This window comes from Manacus candei, unplaced genomic scaffold (genome assembly GCF_025592945.1).
Source record: "Manacus candei isolate 608988 ecotype Guabito, Panama unplaced genomic scaffold, ASM2559294v1 h1tg000028l, whole genome shotgun sequence".
NCBI lineage: Eukaryota > Metazoa > Chordata > Aves > Passeriformes > Pipridae > Manacus > Manacus candei.
In genome coordinates, this window is record NW_026138076.1 from 37051420 (window position 1) to 37071741 (window position 20322).

Below are 20322 nucleotides of genomic sequence, written 5' to 3' on the forward strand. Positions count from 1 at the left end.
CAGTGTGCAATGCGTTCACAATTCATAGCATTGATCTTCCTACATCAGCTACACCAGTCCACAGAGAATGCAATTCCTTAAAAATTAGAACACCTTCTAACTTACATAAGTACAGTAATAGTTTAGGAACCAGACAATGACACACAATGTCAAGACTTCCAGTCAGGCTGCAAAGCCTTGCTTTGCTCCACACATCAGTGGCACCAGCTGTAGCCCAATTAAACTCAACAGTGCACAGGTGTTCCTAGAAATGAGTAACAAAAGCGAACTTCCCTTTAGGGTTCTGGAAAAAAAAATTAGTTTAACTTCTTTAGGCCTCCAAGAGCCAAATGGATTGAGGAAATGGGAAAGAGACAGAAAATGATATACAGAGGAATAACAATAATATGAATTACAACTTAATGTAATTTAACATATTTATACTAGAAAATACATATGGTCCCAGTTTACCTGTATAAAGCAAGACTAATGAAATATTTTAGGTCCACTTTTGTTTTAGCTCTGTGTCAAAGGAGTTCTTCTAACCTTGGAAAACAGCATGTGTAACCCAAAAGATAAAATGCAGTATTTCTTAATAACATTCTAAAGCTTTATCTTTTATCCACCATTTAAAAGCTATCTGCAGCAAACACAAATTGGGGCAAAAGTAACTCAACAACTTGTCTACAATTTTGGGCAACATTTCAGTGTGTCTGTGAACAGAATGGAATCAACTCACATAAAACAGGAAAAAGAAAATGTGACCACCTAATTTTAGAAATGTGAAAAAGCTCCCAACTACAATTTTCCAAAGAGCTAGCTGAAAGACAAAATGAAGGAAAACAATTTTATAGAAATGTATTAAAAATTCACCTTAGAATAACCTGCTTGAGATAAGAAATCCATTTTCATGTTAGAAATTAATCAAGCTGAAGATTTGGAGAGTTTCATTCACCAGTAAAACATTATTATATTATACCAATAAACTTACTCCAACAAAATGAGCAAATGTATGTTTATTAATTAAACTACTAGAGAGGCAAGATATTACAGTAGAGTTGTCAGCATGTAGGATTCATAGATTCACATTCTCTTAATAAAAATAAGAGCACTTATACCAAGTAATTGATCTCATTTTCTTAATAGAAGTTATAAGAGAAGCTATGTGGCTGTACAGAGAGCACAAAACTCAAAAATTTAATTACACTATGAGTGGCAGCCTTTTCAATTTAAAATAGTATTTACCTTTATTGATAGGACCAGCCAATATCATAGAATATAACTGGCAGATGCTCAACTGTCTTCTAAATTATTCTAATACACTAACTGGCAGATTTTCAATTCATACAAAGATATTCATTAGTAATACTGTTAATACTTACTTGTGGAACAGAATTTTTTGGTAATTTTATAAGGTAACCATGGTCCTACAAAATGAATAGGTCAATAAAGGAAAAGCAGATGTTCAGAAACTGAAGACACCTAAAATAATAAAGGAAAATAACGCAGCTTCATTTGGGACCAGAGACAACATTAACTCCTAAAATAGTGATTTTAACTGTAGCATGATAATATGGAATATTTTTTATCCTGTAGCTGGGTAGATACAACCAACTCTTTAACAGATGTCAATTTTAATAGTTTTGCTCACTGACATGCTATCAGTTAAGAAAGATAAAGAGTGTATAAGCACATTGGTCTTCAATTAATTAACATAATAGTGGGAGAAGGATGCTGGCCTAAAAAGAGATTTTGCAAGCTCTAGAAGTAGTTTGGAAATGTTGTGATTCTGGACAATAGATCTTACGTATTCAGCCAAACTCTGTGATGTTTTACAGGTTTATTTTAAGTTGAAATTTAAGAATTAAATAAGGCAGGAGAAACAATACCTTGTGAACTGAAGATGGAAAATGGATCACTGAGTCTCTGGAACTAGAGACCAGAATTTTATACCATGCTTTTGATATGCCAGTGTGCATGACTGTTTACTGACCCATGCCAACTGCCTCAAATCAAAGCACTTCCAAAGAGACAAAAAGTTCCATGGAGTCCCTGAAAAATCTATTCACATACATTCTTTTTATTTACTCTGGAGAAAAAGTCTGAGAGACTTTCTGTGCTCAGATTACATCCCTCCTTTGTAAACAGCTGATGTGAATTGCAACACATACACAGAAAAAAACTTTTCAAAGCAATCATCATTTATAGTTTTTTCTCAAACTTCGTGCAAAAATAATGATTGCTCTTTCTCATTCTTAGTAGGATTGCAGACGATGCTTGATGACAATTCCACCTGTGAACAAGTTTTGTTTCGTTGTGTTCTTTCTTTAACTGGTGTTGCATGGAAATAGAGACCTGAGCACGAAAATCTGCAGTTTGTCTGCAGGTATGACAAGACTTGGTCCATTGTATCACGTATACAGTCTAAAGGTCTGTCAAGAAGCTGGCTTTTCAAACAGCTTTTCATACCCTTGACCTGGTTCCCTGCCAAGTGCCAAATGGTAATCTTACAAACTCTGGAAAACCAGTGCTGTGAACACCTCAAAACTTCTGCCTAGGTCCAGTTTGAAAGAGAGACTTATTTTTTTGAAAGTAAAATTTCTGCTTTTCCAGGACTATTGTGCTTTCACAAAGACTCAAATGGTCAAAGGCATAGTAAATCAACCACAAAGGTGAAAGCCAAGGTGACATGATACCACAATTGTCATAAATAGTGGCAGTTTTGCTGGTCATGGTTTGGAAACACTGGTACATTGCTAACGAGATACAGCATTTTATGTCTGCTTTCAAAAGTCACTCTGAGTTAGTGGTGGAACAGTTATTTTCTAAAAACTTGCTGAATACTAGGGAATAACTGAATGAAAATAATCAAGAACTCATTACTTTCGTTCTGGGTAGCCTGTAAACCTAATAATGTGCTCTGGACAGTTCATGAAGCTGACATTTTTGGAGAAGAAAATAGAGAAGACTTTGTTCTCATAGAATCATAGAATCAGCTGGGTTGGAAGGGACCTCCGAGATCATCAAGTCCAACCCTTGATCCACTACCGCTGCGGTTACTAGACCATGGCACTCAGTGCCACATCCAGTCTCTTTTTAAAAATCTCCAGGGACGGAGAATCCACTTCCCTGGGCAGCCCATTCCAATGTCTGATCACCCTCTCTGTAAAGAAATTCTTTCTAATATCTAACCTTCTTTGCTACTTCATGAGATTTTTATAAGATGGCTGCAATCAAGCCTAGACTTGGTAGAGATCAGATTACAAACACTGGGTGCAGATGTGCCCTTTGGCATTTTCATTAAAAATAGTTTTCAATAACACTTGTGAAAATTCTGGAGAGATTACATTAGTGTGAGAAAGTACTTTCCAAAACAGCTCTAGGAAAATAAACAATAAAGAAAATAAAATAAACAATCAAGAAAAGCTACAGGTAACCTTAAGTATGTCACACTTCTTGTCAGGCAAGTATTATACTTCTAGTGATATAAGTATGCAACTTATTTAGAAGTAAGATTATACATGGCAGCAACTGTCATGTAAACACAAGTTGATTTGTGGTGTCTGGGTTGTTTTTTTTAGTCACAATCTCTGTGCAAGGGGTTGACGGGAGATAGGAAAATATAGCTCAAAACAGTTTAGTCATGACCATCTCAGACATTTAAGTGATGACATCATTCTTACTGTGCTAGAAAACATTGTCAATAAGAGAAGAAACAGAAGCAAGTTCCACCACGAAATGTAAACCTCAGGGAACAAGGGAGCCTTAACGGACTCTCAGTTCCTTCTAGAGGAAGCATAACAAGGTAGTCCTTAATTTCAGAAATAACCCACTGTTTTATCCTAGTTTCATTCCACCACTCTGGAGGCCTTTTCTATAAAGGTTAGAGATGAAACAGAAATAAAATAAAAATATAAAAATCTTTTGGATTGCAAGTATAACCAAGGGAGAACTTAATTTCAGAAAACTTTAAAAGGCATTAAAATGTTATCTTTTTTCCTCCCCTCCCTATACAACAGTAGATAATCCTCTGAATTACAAGTCACGTTTTACATATAGTCTTAAATTACATTGCTAAAATATTGATACAGTCAGACGTAGTTAATTCAAGCCAGTTTTGCTTCTCATTAAGATTTAACAGAGGCTGAAGCATTTATGGTATAATGTCATGCAGACTTTGGGAAAAAGGGAATACAGCAAGCATGAATTAGGTGAGAATACAACAGCAACCAAATTACATTAGAAATAAAGAGAATATTTGATGTGGAGAAAACAATTTTCTCTCAGGCTAATAGTAAGGGGTGGAGACAAGGCTAGCCACTCTCCTCAGAGAGCTTACATGAGAGGAAGATTTTGGTGGCCCCTTCTCATCTGACACCTTCTTCGCCCAGTGGGTGCCACTGGTGTGTATGAGAACACCTCCCTGCAAGCCACACAAGCCTTGGCACCTCTCAAGTGGCCCCACTTCAACTTCAGCCACCCATCACAGCTGTGTGGTGGGGCTTGGGCTCTAGGCTGCGCAAACAGACAATGTGGTAAATCTAATTGTACTTCTAAATCTATTGAGAAATAAAGGAGTAGTTCAAGTAAATGCATTAAAAACAGTTTACAAAGTCATCACTTTGCAGAATGGCCGTACATGCACTGTAGCTTTAGATCAATATAAGATACAACTTTATTTAATCCAGAAGAAATACCAGCATGTAGTAATTGTGACAACAATAACAAAAGGACTCTTGAGAAGTGTTGCAAAGATGTGACAAAGATGTTTCAGGTAATTTTAAGTTGTCTGTACTATCAGACACTGCAGACCAGCCAACATCAGCAAAGTACCTTTTGAGTAAGAAGTTTAATGAGGCAAAAATAAACAAAAACATTCATGTATTCAGATCTAGTCCCAAGATATTCACTGAGGCATTACTGTGATGATGGTTTTTATTTACTATCAGAAAATTGCCTAACCTGAGACTGACCAGATACAAACTTAGGCAAAAAATACCAAGTTTTTAATTCTTAGAGAATCCAAGTACCCAATGATGAATAAAATTGCCCACAAGAAAATTATTTGTTACAAAATAACTAAGTTGGAAAATCCAAAAAATTGCAGATTAAAAAAAAAAGCATGTTACAACCACATTTCTACAACATTACATCTCTCAACAACAATAAAAAATAGCTATAAATATAAATCAAACACTGAACCCAGTAGATAAGAGAACCTGTGGTCCACATTGTGACCATGCTTTATTACCTCAAAATAGTTACAAAAGCATGGGAACACCAGGAAGGGGAAAAGAAACATTCTCACTAATAGTATAAGTGCAGTAAAATTATTATTAAATTCCAGAGGGAAACAGCAAATACTATCTTTACCAAGAGGCAACTGGAATCTACAGAAATTTTGTGAATTTGTTGCATTTATTTAGAAAAAAATCACACCCAAGTTTGCCTGTTATGGACGCTTACATAGAGATTGATGGTATAGAGCACATATATACTCTGGGAGATTCAGGAGCTTGTTTTAAGTGAAATGATACAGCTCCAGGAAGACAGAGGCTTTCTTTCCAGCAAAGAAGTAGTCTGCTCCCTGTCTGCAATGACAGAATCAGAATTTCCTTAATCATACACTTATCTTTCAACTATTCTGTTGCCTTTTTACCAGCAGAAAAGAAGAACACATCCTCCCTTAATATCAGACTACACCATTCATCTGAATAATAAGTAAAGAGCAAATAAATGATTCCTTTTTTACTGCACATCAGAACTAGAGTTCTTAAAAATGTAAAAATCAAAGAATATAACTCATACTGGGCATATTAATTCACATTACATTTGAAGGCATTTCCAGGCCTTACAGCAGAACTTCTATGTAACTCTCCAATCTGTTTTGCAAAAGGAGTTTGATGTCATATCTCCAGCATTTCTGAGTGTGACAGCATTGCACAGCTCTACAGAGGCTAAGTGAAGTAGAGACTAAAATTCTGCAAACCTTCCTTGAGCAAATAGCTATGTTGCAGCTACGGTTTAACTGATGAGGTAAGGAAAATTTTATGGTGACACAGGACTTTTCACTCATGCTCTTACTTCTGACAGAGTGTATAAATAGTAAATAAATCACAGGTCTCTATTATTTATCATGCAGCAACCTGGAACTTCTTTCTGACGTCAACAGAAAAGTAACTAAAATATTCACAAGTGCCCTAGTTTTCAATATTCACTACAATTGTAGTGAATAACTACACCTGCAAGCAAGCTCTGCTGGTTTCGCACAGAAGTCTTAGCTGGTGGATGGTTCCCTCAGAGAGGAGCAAGGCACCATCAGAGGAAGGGTGTTCTCTACAAAAGCACTACTGCACAGCTGTTTTGTAGTTCCTCTAGGTAGTATGACACTGTCATGGGGCTAACCTTTCTGCAAACCTTCAAGATGGTATTTTGGAAATCAAAATAAAACAGAGCACTTTCATTGCCACTAGAATTTCCATTTTTATCAAAATATAAATGGTAGCATGTTTGGAAGTTGAGGTCCAGCCTCATCAAGAAATGTGCAAACATGTTTCCCATTGCATGCTAAGCAGTATGTACCTATGCACACAGTAAAGGAAAAGTTGTCTAAACCTTACAATACATTCCTTACTTGTGTCTAAAACTGTGGCTGTGTAATGAGATAGGCAAATTCAGTGGAGATTCTGAAGTATATACAGCTCTATAATTGAATAAAATACTCCCCTAAGTTAAGGTATTATTCAAAATTAAGTTTTCTGATTGACTGAACACCTTATACGGCTTCTTTGAGAACGTGGCATAAGACATTTTGAGACAAAACTAGGAGGCAGTATCACTTTTTTTCCTACTTAGTTACAGACCAGAAAACTAACTAACCTTCCCAACTGTGTGAGAGAATTCTGAGAGAGAGAATTCTGCTAAATTGGAATGAGACTCAGATACTTACATGTAAAGTGAATACAGAAGCTTGAAGATAACAGTAAAGCATTTCTTTGGATAATTCTATGTTAAGGCTATAAGTGTCATCACCAGGACAATGCTGAAAGGTCCAGTAAATGGCTACTAGATACACTAGTGAAATTAATGAGAAAAAATGATGGTATCACTGTCAAAATAGACTGCTACTACTTAGATGTAATTAATTGAAAAATTCAAAGAACATATTCTTCAGATTTATGGGACAGACTCATTAAAAAGTTGTGAACAACATGTCAAATTAGACAACAGAAATGACATTAAAATACTGAAAATACCACGTTTGTGGGTTTTAAGAAAAGAAACTATCATTGGGTTAATATTCAGAACTGCATATTCCTTTCACAGCTTCTTTGTGTAGTGGTTCAGACTACGACTTGTTAGGTGGGAGGACAGATCCTAATCTGATTATTATCACTATTACCACTGTTATTATTATTAAATCAAACCTTGCTTTTACAGATTATCCAATTGTAGCAAAAGAAGCAACATCTCATATCTGAATAAATGGAAGACATCTATTTGTAGCTGATGGACAATGAAGTAGAAGGAAAGGAGTAAATTAAAGTTTGAAGTTTTTGCATATCCTACTAAATGAAAATGACAAAATACTACTGAAAAAGTGTCTTCCATAAAGAGCATAACTTATTTTTTAAAAAAGTGGAGATTAAAAAAATGTATTATGAGAGGTCATTTATTCTATTTCAGCCATTGCAGAAGAAGCTTATTCTTTTATCTTGGTTATCCACTTCTAACCAAATGGGTGGTGTAAGCTTGGTGCTACCTGCAAGTCCCATTCTTAAACCTTCCCTTTTTTTTGTTCCCTGGACAAACTGACTGAAGGTCTATCACTGTTCTTAATCATGATGACTCCCAGATGGGAGTCATTCCATGAGGACTGCACATTTGGTAAACACCTCACATGGGTCCAAGACCATACTTCAAGTGGAATGCACAACACAGAAGGAAAGGCAGCTTTAATGTCTTTATGCTGGCTTTATGGCAGTTAAGAACAGGCCATGCCTGAACCCCCATAAGTCTTCCCAGGTAAAACTAACCTATCAAGATTATTTGAGTCAAACAATGAGTCTATATTGGCTGGCACTTTACTTGACATGACTGCAACATTTCTGGTTTGCATACTAAGAGGACCACACAGAGTTACAGCTCTTCTATCTAAAAGCCCATAGTTTTGGTTCTGCTTGGGCAGAGACATTTAGGTCCAGGCATCGTTCACTTTACAAAAGAAATTTTTCTTCACTGGTCACTACTGCTCCCAAAACAACGAATTTTCTGTCTTCCGTAGACAAGGAACTGCAAATGAAGAATGACTCACCATTCAGTTCCCCCCAAAGGATTTAGTGTGATGAGACATGTAGAGGCACTAATAGACTGTGAAAGAAGCGTGGGCTAAACTAATTGAGTAGTATCGATCCACTACTGCCAGGGAGATTATCATGAGCATCTACTTGCCCAGATGCTAAGTCCTCACAATATGGGAGATTTGAGATGAAGGGAATGAATTGGGAAAAAATTCAACCCTCCAACTGACTCTCAGCTGTGCATTTAGCAACTCTGTTGCCATAATACTTAACACACACACTGCATAGCCTGATTTATCTTCAGAGCTTCACAAATATTAGCTAATTAATCTTTCACCATTGCAGTTTCACTCCACAGCACATCTTAATTTTTCTTTATAATTGAAGCTAAAGATTTAAACTGGCAAAGAGCTATGCACTATTTCTAAGGAGAAAGCTCCATGATCTCATCCTACTTAATTTTTCACAGCAAAAAACTTTAAAAAAAATGGATAGAGAAAATATACATATTTATAGAATAAACTACAATCATTTTTCTGATTACTATTTAGAATAAAATGCATGTTGACAGTCATAACAGTCAGTAATCCTGTTTTACTAGAAGTTTAATGAGGGATTTGTGGTTGAAGTCCATACTTTTGTATTGAAGCTGGCTGAAGTGCTAAAATGTCAAGCACTGACTGATTACTGTCTAATTACAGACTATAAACAACTTTATATGGCTACAAAATTATTCCCCTAGGTCTTCACAGTGTTGCCATCAAGACTAATTTCAAGGAGATGCTTAACTTGTGCACTATATTTGATGTAAAATTTTCTTGTTGGACGTTTTGGCATTAGAGCCAAATTTCTGGATGAAATTTTTCCAGCTATCTTTGCAACAAAAGCTTTGTCTCTTGCCTCTGAAAATCATTTATTCATTTATTTTTATTTCTAGAACTTACTTGTTATTGAAGTTGAAAATTGCCTCAAGAGACATGGCAGTTTTGTGAGCACGTAAATGTTAGCTCAAGACAAGAAATAAACAATTCACTGCATCTCAGTTGAGAAGGGGTTGAAAGTTTAGCACGTATGCTCAGTGTGTCACTTCTTACTCAGAGCATTCAAAAACATAACATATCTATAATTATTTACAAAATCATTTATCCCTTTAAGGGTGAGAAACCCTTCTGAGCTCTTTTCAAATCACACACAACCTCCACCTCTTTCACTATACAGCAAATGGAGAAGGTGAAGTTTGAACTGTGTAAAACTATGATTTTTCCCTCCAGCTGATGCAAAATAGGAAAGAAATAAGTAGAAAGAGCCAACAGTGAGAGCAAGGCATGAGGAATCTGTCTTTACTGAAGAAAGGGAAAAAGGTAGATGTTTGTTTCCAATGGCTTGATTTTGGAACTATCTTATGAAATCTTTGCCCATGGCTTTAGATTATCTGACTTTATGGAAAATCTAAACGACAAAACAGACAAGCACAAGTTTCATTTGGATCAAAATTAATAGAGGATTAGTGTGCCATCAAGCTTTGCAAAACTAAATTGCTCCCCAGAATGCTAAAACCAGATTTTAATAATAAAATACTTTATTATTCACACATATTTTAATAAAATTGTAAGTTATTAATACAATTGATATGACTTCTACTAATGTCTTACAATTTTTATTAAATTGGAACATGAATTTAAGTGAAAAATGACACACTGTAGTGTATCAGTCTTTAAGGACACTTCTTCACCTGATTTACACTGATTCCCTGTTTATTAACACCTCTGCTATTTAATTCTTAATGTCTTATTAAACAGCTTATCTCATTGCCTAAGCTTATCACACACATTTTACACCACCACACTGAGAGATCAATTAAAGTTTTTGTTAAAATGATACAAGAATAGAGTACATTATATACTTAGTGTGTACTTTAAAAGCCAGTCTCAGGTTTGTTTGATTATTTTGTAGTTTATGCAAATAAGCCATTAAGCTCCCAAGAAAAATTTCACATTTCCCAACCCATTTTCAACTCATTTTTTTTAATATGAAAGCGTAAACCTAATTGGAGAAGTGTATGGCTTTGGTACCATTGCTGTGTATAATCCATTTCCTTCATAGTGGAAGTGATTCTTAACCATTTTTCTAATAAACAGCCTATTGTATTTACTGCATATTACATTTTTGTTTGTACTTCAGCATATTTTGCTTCACATTAAAATAATAATATTTTCACTGCTCTTTTAAGAGCTCAGTACATTTTCTTAAGAACTTGGCTGACTGAACAGCTTTAAAAATGCTGAATATTTGAAACAACATTTCCATTGCATTCTCTACTGCTGACTGTCCCGTAAATCTACAGCTTTTACCAAAAAATTGCTCAGTTCAATAAATCTTTAAAAATATATCATTATATTTGCCCCTCCCAAAAAACTGCATTACAATTCTGATTAATAAAAACCAAACCCACAACTGGTCTTGGCTATCAAGCCCAATAAGAGATATCCATGGGGTAGTAGCACTGGTACTTGCAGTGGTCTCAGAACACCCTATTCCCATCTTATTCAGCATGTTTTAATCTTGGCAGTTTGGCTGAACTCACATTTAGACCTAAATCACGTACTTCCATGGTCCCTTGCACAATCTTTTTCTAAGTCTGTATAAGCATAATAAAGGAAGGTGCTTTTTTCCCCCTCGGAAGATGTAAAATCACATTGGTGTTGTGACTGACAATGAAGCTGCTTAAACAGGTTTCCCATCTGTCTGTCCCTTGACTGCTCATTCCTGTCTTCAGGAGTGTCAAAATCTCTCTCTACCTGTGGTGTGCTGTTATAATTTATGGCACAGCTGCTCAGTAAACTAAATCCCTAATTTGCTGTTGATTAAAAATAAACTTGAAATTTATTTAAAAATTAACCCACTCATTCTGTGTTGTTTCTGTGAAACAGAAAACAGGTATGCAAAATGATCCCAGAAAACATTGCGTAGGCACGTTTGACAGTTTTTGTATTAAAACAAATAAGCTTCTGACTACCATTTTCCACAACAGTCATTGAGAAATGTGTGACTATCATTTACCATTACTTGCATGTTCTATTGAAAGATTTTGTACAGATAACACTTCATATTTAAAATTTCCTTCATTAGTCAGAGAGGGCAGAGAAGCATTATTGCAAACAACTGAAGTATTTTGAAGCTAAGTTGTACAACTATTTAAATGCCATAGTTCTCCTTCTCCTGGGAGTAGAAATGTGAATGTATTGGTTTTGTTCATCCTACACTGGAAATATACAAAAACAATCTGAAAGCATACCATTATCACAGATGATAATATTATCACAAGTTCCGATTACATTCTGAGTTTTACTTTTTTATGTGAATGCTTTAGTTTAGCATGACTACAGTTTCTGGGCCTCCAACATTTGGAATAAAATATGCACTTGTAAGCTTGAGTGCTTTCTTTTTCTCCTCTATTGCCCTCATCGGCTTCACAACTTTTCCAGTTTTCCCTTTCTGCTTATAGATATTTCCTTGACAGGAGCTAATAAATCACTGCCCCTTAAACATGCTGCTGAGGTTTCCATAAAGCTGGAGCTTTCTAAATTAGTATATAAATACACATATCATCTTTATGTTGCTGATTCAGGACTGCAACTTTTGCACCTATTAGGGGTACCCCATGGCATGGCATCTTCCCTCGCAAGGGAGAAGGCCCCATCAGATTTTGGAGAGAAAGGTAGAAGCCTCTCACTCTTGGTGCAAAACAGGAGGAGAAGGGGAAGGTAGACACTTAGGGGATAATTTTTTAAACAATATTGTTTCCATGTCCTTCTCAGCTTCATGACCAAAGTCATTTATCTCCAAGCTCCTACTAAGAGGCCCTGGTACTGGCAGAGGATGAGGAAAAGCAGAACACTCGCCGCTCATCCTGGTGATGCTGCGCCACTATGAAAGGGGAGGTTTATGGGGGCAGAAAGAACACAAACGGTATAGAGTATAATTTGGGATCTTTGAGATGAGGGCACTCAGTAGACATTACTCCTAAACTGGCATCACAAGGACCAGCAATTGACTAAAACAAGAAACCACATTTAAAGTGAAGCTGGTCACCAGAGGCATATGCAACTGAGGAGAGAAGAGAAGCAGAACAACTGGAAGGGGAAAAAGAGCAGAAGTTTGAATAACAGTACAGGTGTTGAGATCTTGATTCTACCTAAAATCCTCCTTAAATTATGACAACTGTGATTTAATGGCAACTTTCATTTTGCCTCTCATGGTTCCAATCTCTTTACGTCCTATGCAGGTCAGCTGGATTCCCACTAAGAACTTTTTCTCCATCATGGTTGTTCTCTGTCATATTCCTCAGCTAACCTCTGTACTTTTTCTCAATTACATTTGACTACATTGAACTGTTACATCTCTCACTGATTTCTCATCCACTTGTTATTTATTTGAAGCAAGGGCTATACCTCTGAGCAGACATATGTCTCCATTATGTTATTTCTATATGTGGTTTTTATGTATATGTGGTGAAAATGAGAAGGCTTGGTTAGACAAGATAGCAGAAGCACATGTTTTCCTGGATGAAGTATCTGAAACAAAAAATAAATAAATTATGTGTAAGAAAGGAAATGAAATTAAACAAAAGAAACCAAAATAAGAAAGAATTTTGGAAAGCCCCAAATATAGACAGTTTTAAAGGACCCTCAGCAGTATGTGAATATTCTGAGTGGGAGCATGGGAGAAGGACATCTTCCTGGAATAAATTTTTTTAAATTCCCTCATACCCTCCTCCAGGTAACATCCTGAAATTACAAGCCACAAACACCTGTGGCAGTATTTTAACTTAAAATGCTAATTATTACTGAAAGTCAGAATGTCCTGCTGAGAAGCAGGAGACCCGGGGCCTTGGACACAGATATCCTTGCCCATACTTCAAGACTTCCTGCGGTGCCATGCATGTGGATCTGTTCTCCTCCAGTGAACAAAAATCTCTATGGCTAATTAGCAGTATGCATAAATAACTTCTGTGGGAGAGACACATTTTGGAAGTAGTAATTGGCACGCTGTCTAGCTTTGATTTGCAGTTATATTGCATGACCGACATACGGCTGGAAAGAAGAAAACATTCATTGCCTCAGCCTACTGTAGTATCTACTTAAATCGCTTAGATGAGTGGAAATGGAAATAAGTGATTATTCCAATTATCAAAGGCCCACAGGAATACGTTGAGCCATGAGAAATTTACCCTCACTTAATAAAGTGCTTAAAATTAGCACTGAAAAAACAGCATGAGAGTCAAAAGCTGTATGAAGTTCAGCTGACCTCACTGCAGCAGCACAGGGCAGCAGCATGTACTGAGCTATCGGGGACACAGTCATGTTCCTAGTCTGTGCTGAAAATCACCAACTGATATCTCTAAAGGACTCTGACTAGACTAGAAGACAACAAGAATGACTTTTAAATTGAGTTTGAATATCATGTATCTATTTAGATTTACTGAAACATGCTGCCCTTTGTTTCTATCCTCTGGCATTTGTCCATTAAAGCGGTGTGCCAAAAGGGAATTGTTTCATTAAAATCTGAAACAGAAGAGATCAATGCTTTAAGTTACAAAAATTTGTCTTCTTAAAAGATACTACTTGTTAATAGAGAACATCCGACCACCATGATTCAGTGTCTGCACTTAATTCCATCAAGCATTCATATTCCCTGTGCTTTTCAAATGCACCCACAAGCACATTTCAGGGAAACTAATAGTATTTTCTTTATAAAATAAAATTACAGATAGATTTGATTTCTTGGTTTTCTACAAAATTATAACAGTGTAGAATTTCAGCTGCTTCATGAGCGGAACTACAGAGATTTCCTTTAGCTTTAGTTTTTGGGGGCTTGGGTTTTTTTTTAGAATTTAATATGTTCTTCATAAATCCAAAACAGCCTCATAAAAATATCCTCCAGCAGATTTTTAATGATCTGGGTGAAAGAATACTTTGAAATCTCACGATTTCATGACAGAATAACATCTGTATGTAACCTGAAATATCAACTATTTACTGTTTAATGAAAAAATACAGAATTAATTATATGTCATTCCATTCTCACGGAAAAAATGTTATTCTTTACGTTATATTATATGCCTCAGAAACTAAACAAAAAATGATAAAAATATAAAGTATTTAAACACCAATAGCCATATCCATACAATCTCATTGAGGTAGTTCAAACTGCCAAGATGTGCCCAAGAAAAAAGGGATTTACAAGTGAAAATATGCAGAACAAAAAAAATTCAGTAGCACAGGCCAGATACAAACAGTATTCCTTGCATAGCCTCATTTAGTACTGATTACATCTAAAAGTGCTAGCCTATTCTGTGCAATCATTTAAGGGATATTTGTGATGAATAATATAATACAAACTAATGTAATCACAGAAGGCTTAGTTTACCAGGATTGGAATTTAAATATCAGTAGCTAAATACAACTTTTCTTTTTCTCAACTTATCGCAAATTCATGATCAATACACTATAATAACACTTTTGTGCAAATTGCCCTACTTTCTTACTAGCGACATATAAAGCAGAAAATAGGCAGAATTATTTGGTAGATTTTGTTAGCACTGTTGTAAGCAGTGCTACAAGATGATGCTTTGCTGTTTGTTCTCAGACTCTTCCCAGAAGCAAAATACAGACTTGTGTATTTCATTCAGATCCTGTTCTCCTTCTCCCTTATCATATATCTTCACTTTCCAAATGATTTTCAATGACTACAATTTACTGAACTTTGACCATCAGACTAAGGTTATGCCAAAAAACATATGAAAAGAGCTGCTGGAATAGATAGTCCTCATAAATCAAAAGAGGAGCTGTTTGAGCTCCAGGAGTGATCTTGAGACTGCAAAACTCTAGTAAAACTGAAATATTTAAATTCACAAACAGATAAATATTATTTTAAGCACATTAAAGGTATACCATGTGCTTCTGTGACTCCAAAATACTGTTTATAATGTAGAATTGTCTCTACTAATATAAATCCAAGCCTACCAGTGGGATTAGACTCACTTATACAACTATTCATCCATTACATGTATTTCTAGTTATCTCAATGCTTCCAGTTCTTCCTTTTCTAGGAAGCTCACTATTCAAAACAAATTAATTTTTAATTATTTTAAATCAAATTACATTTGTGCTTTTGCAAAATGTGATTTCACAGCAGGTACCATAACAAAGCTATTACTCCACGTGATTATCATAACCAAACCCTGATCCTTATCCATTGGTTTAGCTGAGTAAATGAATAGATAATTTTATATCCCACATAATTTACCTTAATCATAAGTAAGGAAAATCCATTAAGGTAATGTAATTATACAGGTTGGGACATAGCATGGAAGCAATGATAGTTCATTTAGGTTTGACCTTGCAATAATGTATATACCTTGCAGCTTGAATGCTACGAAGCTGCAGCTTGCAGCTATTTAGGACCACATCATATTAATGCCAATACACATCCTGAATACCTCTATGTAAGCCTGTGAATGGGGTACTGAGATGAATTTTAGCAGCTCTAAATGTTGTTATCACCCAATACAAGAAAAAGCTGTACACATAAATCCAACTATTTCAGAGCATTACTTCAAAAAGAAGTACTTGCCACTTCCCTTTTTTCAATTCCTAATATTTATTACAATTTTACAGTCTGAAGTTGGGGGGACAAAAAAAACAACTAGTGTCCTAGGAAAAGAGGTACTGATAAGTTAATCATGTTTACATGGGAAAATGATTATGCTGTTAAAGTTGTTGCAGAGACACCAGAGTTAAAAAGCTGAGATATGACCAAAGAGCCTTGTAATAGTCAACATGTAATTTTCAAGAGTTTTTTTCTCAATCAGAAAAACTTATACCTCTATGTTCACTGCAGGTTAGAGAGTCATAAGGACTGTAAGTTGACCCAAAACAAATATTGAATAGAAAGGACTAGCATTACAAATGGTATGAGATGTGTCACCAACAGAAGCAATTGGATTATATTAATTTTTCCTAGCTTTGGATTTGTTAACTTGTGTTTAGAAAGAATTCTTATTATTTCTTGTAAGAAGAACGCTTAGAAAGACTTGATTCATGTTTAACATATCGACATATAATAAATGTGCATAAGCTCATGAACACACATTAATTACATTTATTTTTATTCAGGAAAAAATGGTCGTAAGACATGGTTTTTCCACTGTCACTAAGAACAGTTTCTTGCAACAGCTCTTTAATGAAATTTTCTTCTGCCAAGTGCAAAAGTAATCAAGCTACAAGGCAGTGATGTTCAGAAACATCATTAGAAAGTTATAAAAATTTGCATGTAAATGAGCATCTTAAGGATCTTGCTACTTTCTCAAAAAAAAAAAAAATCAGCTAGCCATATAGCAATCTGCATATAACGTGTTTCTAAAAGCCAGATAAACACTGATGAATGACAGTTTAGATATAGAATTAGGACAATAAGGATTGACTAATTTATTCATCGGTGTTTACCATTACAGAGGTCAAAACTACAGCTAAGTATCAAGCTTTTAACATAAACCAATTACAATCAGAATGAAAACTAACTGAACGATGCAGCTCTGGGATTTTACAAAAATGAAGCTTCATAGCAGATGTTAATACACTAAAAAGATCACAGATCCATAGGCTGTGACCTATGGGCAATCAAAAACTTGCATGGTACTGCATAGCTTTTTAGACCTTAAGAAAGGCAGTACCTCCTTGACACAGAACATTAATTTTTTTTCTTAAAAGACATTAATTTTAAAAATCACTTTCCCTCAGAAATGTTATTTCATATATAACAGGAAAGGAAGAGAGGATAAAAGAGGTTAATGTAAGAGAAATCTGCTATGCACAACACTGGATAGGTTTGAAAACACACATATATGTTTTCAGACATGTGACACCGTACCTGGTGATGTGGGGAATTGCCTTCACACGGTGGTAACGATTACACAGACTGTAATCAAGAATGCAATGCGTGACAATGGATGGATGGAAGGTAAAAGAAAGAAAAAAAAGAGAGAAGGAATGAGAATGATATTAAAACACAGGTAACAAAAAATGAACAACTAGAAAACTTCATGGGCATACTGAAGAATTAAGTGCCCTCTCCAACTCACCTCTGAGATCTCTAAACTAAACTGATCATCTTTACAGATCTCACCCTCATATTTGCTTACTTTCTGCTTGTAACTGCAGTAAAGAAAGACTAGTCTCCTGTGACTATAACATTTCAGCTGATATTATACTCCATTATTAGAGTATTACAGATTGGAAACAAGTCCCACCACTGTCACCAGAATGCAGTTGAGTTTTTGTTGCTGAGTACCTCAACCTTACATGTTACATTAGGTTATGAACACATGGAGAGAGGTATTTAACATTTTTTCAATCACTGGAGAAAAATCTCCGTTAAATCAACAAAAGAACAGACATTTAAAATTTATCTTAACATTTTAAAGAAGGTTAGATGGTATGTATATATACAAAAATATACAACAACCACCTCCACTAAAACTTCACGCTGTGACGGTATCTCTTGCTTTACAGTATCCCTCCTATTATTTTGTGAGGAAGAAACAAATGGAGAGGTAAGAGACATACAGATCACACCAAGCTGTGACTCTCTGGTTCAGCAGGTTACCCAAGGGGAGCTAAACTACATGGTGTGATCCATCTACTTTAGAAACCCAGGCATTATTTGACCTTTTGTGAATTTGGTTCCCCATAATTTTTTCTTCAGCTGAAACACCACTTGGGAGGTTCCCATTGTTTGTTTCTTTCTGTTCCTTCACTGATGGGCTCAGGCTCCCTCCTCCCCAAAAAGGCCACCATGTAACAGAACAGAAGGAATGTGCTGAGGTTTGGGGGAGCCAGGGATGGATGGCAGCAAAGGGAGGGGACTTCTTTAACCTCTGTTGGCAACAAAGCAAGGGCAACATTAAGCAGCAGTGAGACTGTTCACAACTCCCATATTCAGCCTTTCAAGTGATACACAGCCAGAAAAACAAAACTGCAAATAATGTTAGACTACAGTAAACAAGGAATTTTAATCTGTGCTTTATATCTAGTTTAATTACTTCATTAAGCTGAAATCGGAATCGGAAAGTTTTTGATACTTTGGTCCACTTAAGGAGTAGATTCTATTGCAAGATGTAATCACTGCTGAAAGCCATGCACAGAAAGACATATAAAACAAATTACTATATAAGAATCTGCTGTTATTGTGGTGTTTTGCTCCTTTCTTTCTTTAACAGTAAGTAGCCAGATTATTGACTGTGGAAGAAGGAAAGGACTGCATATAGAACTATAATGTCCTCTTATGCATAGGTAGTGCTCAATATGAAAGAAGCTGAGGGACTGCATTTCTGAATTCACAATTACAAAAAAGAAATACAGCTATAGGGATTGGGCTACCATTATGGGGTTCTTCAGTTAGAATACAGGTTTCATGAGAAATTCAAGATGTTAATATTACTTAGATTGCTGAATTTTTGAGTCTTTTGAGTAATCTTCTCTCATTCTGACATTATCAATTTCTTAGAGAAGAAAATGGTAGCCTAAATTTAATCAAAAATTGCCAGTACACGTACAAAAAAAAGAAAATGTGTTGAATTTGCACTCCTTTGTTTATCAGTTGTATCTCTATGGCCTCTGCTAAGATCACATTATTGTATGTGTATACTAAACACATTGTACATTTTGTGGTATATATTGTATATTTTGTGTATACACAGATCATGTTCATTTTCTGAACACTACCTAACCATGACATTTTGGAAATAAATGTTAAACTTAGGGAATGAGTCCTTTAAAGTGACAAGCAAAAGAACAATTAATTAGTTATTAAAAAATACAATTCTATTTATTTATTTCGTATTCACCCTATGCATTTTTTAAAAAAAAACCTACAATTTGAGCGCTCTGTAGGGGTTTTGGTTTATATACTTTACTAGTGTAATTTGAAAAGCATAACAAATGAATAAAACTGAGAAATCGAATAAAACTAAAGCAACCATATAATGATGAAAAATAGCACCAATTTTTCCTGTTATTTAGCTGATTTATCTGAAAATCATTAATACTATTATCAAATTAATTTAAATTACTTTATAAATCGGCAATAATTAGATTATGGACTGAAGTCCCATGTTTCAAAGCAAAATTGCTACATATCATGCAGCCAACTGATGGTTCAAAGTGAAATGCTGGAATCACTGCAAGCTGATTCTTTTATGCTACCATTTTCCTTAGCGCACTATCACAGCTTTCAATTACTGAGAAAACACATCTAAAGATAAAACACAGAACTAAAACGCAGAAAGTTATGTTCTAAAGTCACATATAAATCAAAGAAGTGAAAGCCATTGTAATAACATACGAAGTTCAAGGCACCAGGATGAAACAGCAGTTGAATCTACTGATACAGGCAGCAAAGTCACCGTGTTATCCCTCCTCTCCCTAATATTTTCATTAAAACTGGGAAACTTTTCAGTAGTTTCAAATAGAGATTCTGCTAGAATTTTGATGGTAGGTCAGTAAAGACACAGTTAACTGACAGAGGTTAAACACCTTTTACTATTAATTGGGTACCACTAAGGTCTGAAGGAAAACCTAAAAAGAAATGGTGTTTATCAAAGTTGCCTATAACTAAAACTAAAAATTATTGGCAAGAAATCCGCTGAGGTGACAGCCTCAGAGGCGATCCCATGTCATGAATTAAAATAATCCTAAATGCAAAAGAACACCAGAATCGAGGTTCAAATTCAGCAAACTGCTGCGTGCAAGTGGTCCTGCTGAAGCCAAACAAAGCTCTGCCACAGCTCACTCAGTGATCTTTACCACTGGACTTCATTCCTGGACTGCAATGCAACCACAGGCAAACCCACCATCATTTAAACACACATCAGATTCCTAGGCTTTTGTTTCCACCTTACATTTTAATATAATTCAATCAAAACTCTAGACTGCGGTATAATTTAGAGAAACATCCATTAACCCCCCTACCCCTCCATCCTTTG

The 20322-nt window shown here is 35.5% G+C and overlaps 1 protein-coding gene across 3 annotated transcripts in view; it reads right to left on the reverse strand.

Annotated features, from left to right (window-relative positions):
• The window catches only part of CCSER1 (coiled-coil serine rich protein 1), a 655853-nt gene that overhangs the window by 75530 nt on the left and 560001 nt on the right, over positions 1 to 20322 (reverse strand). The window contains exon 10 of one of the 3 annotated variants that reach the window (XM_051789753.1): positions 17211 to 17258. The exons of the other annotated variants lie outside the window; for them this stretch is intronic. Within the exon in view, the coding sequence (XP_051645713.1) occupies positions 17250 to 17258 (9 nt within the window). The 3' untranslated portion in view covers positions 17211 to 17249. Of the gene's footprint in view, positions 1 to 17210; positions 17259 to 20322 lie in introns of those variants that run through there. 3 annotated transcript variants of the gene reach the window in all.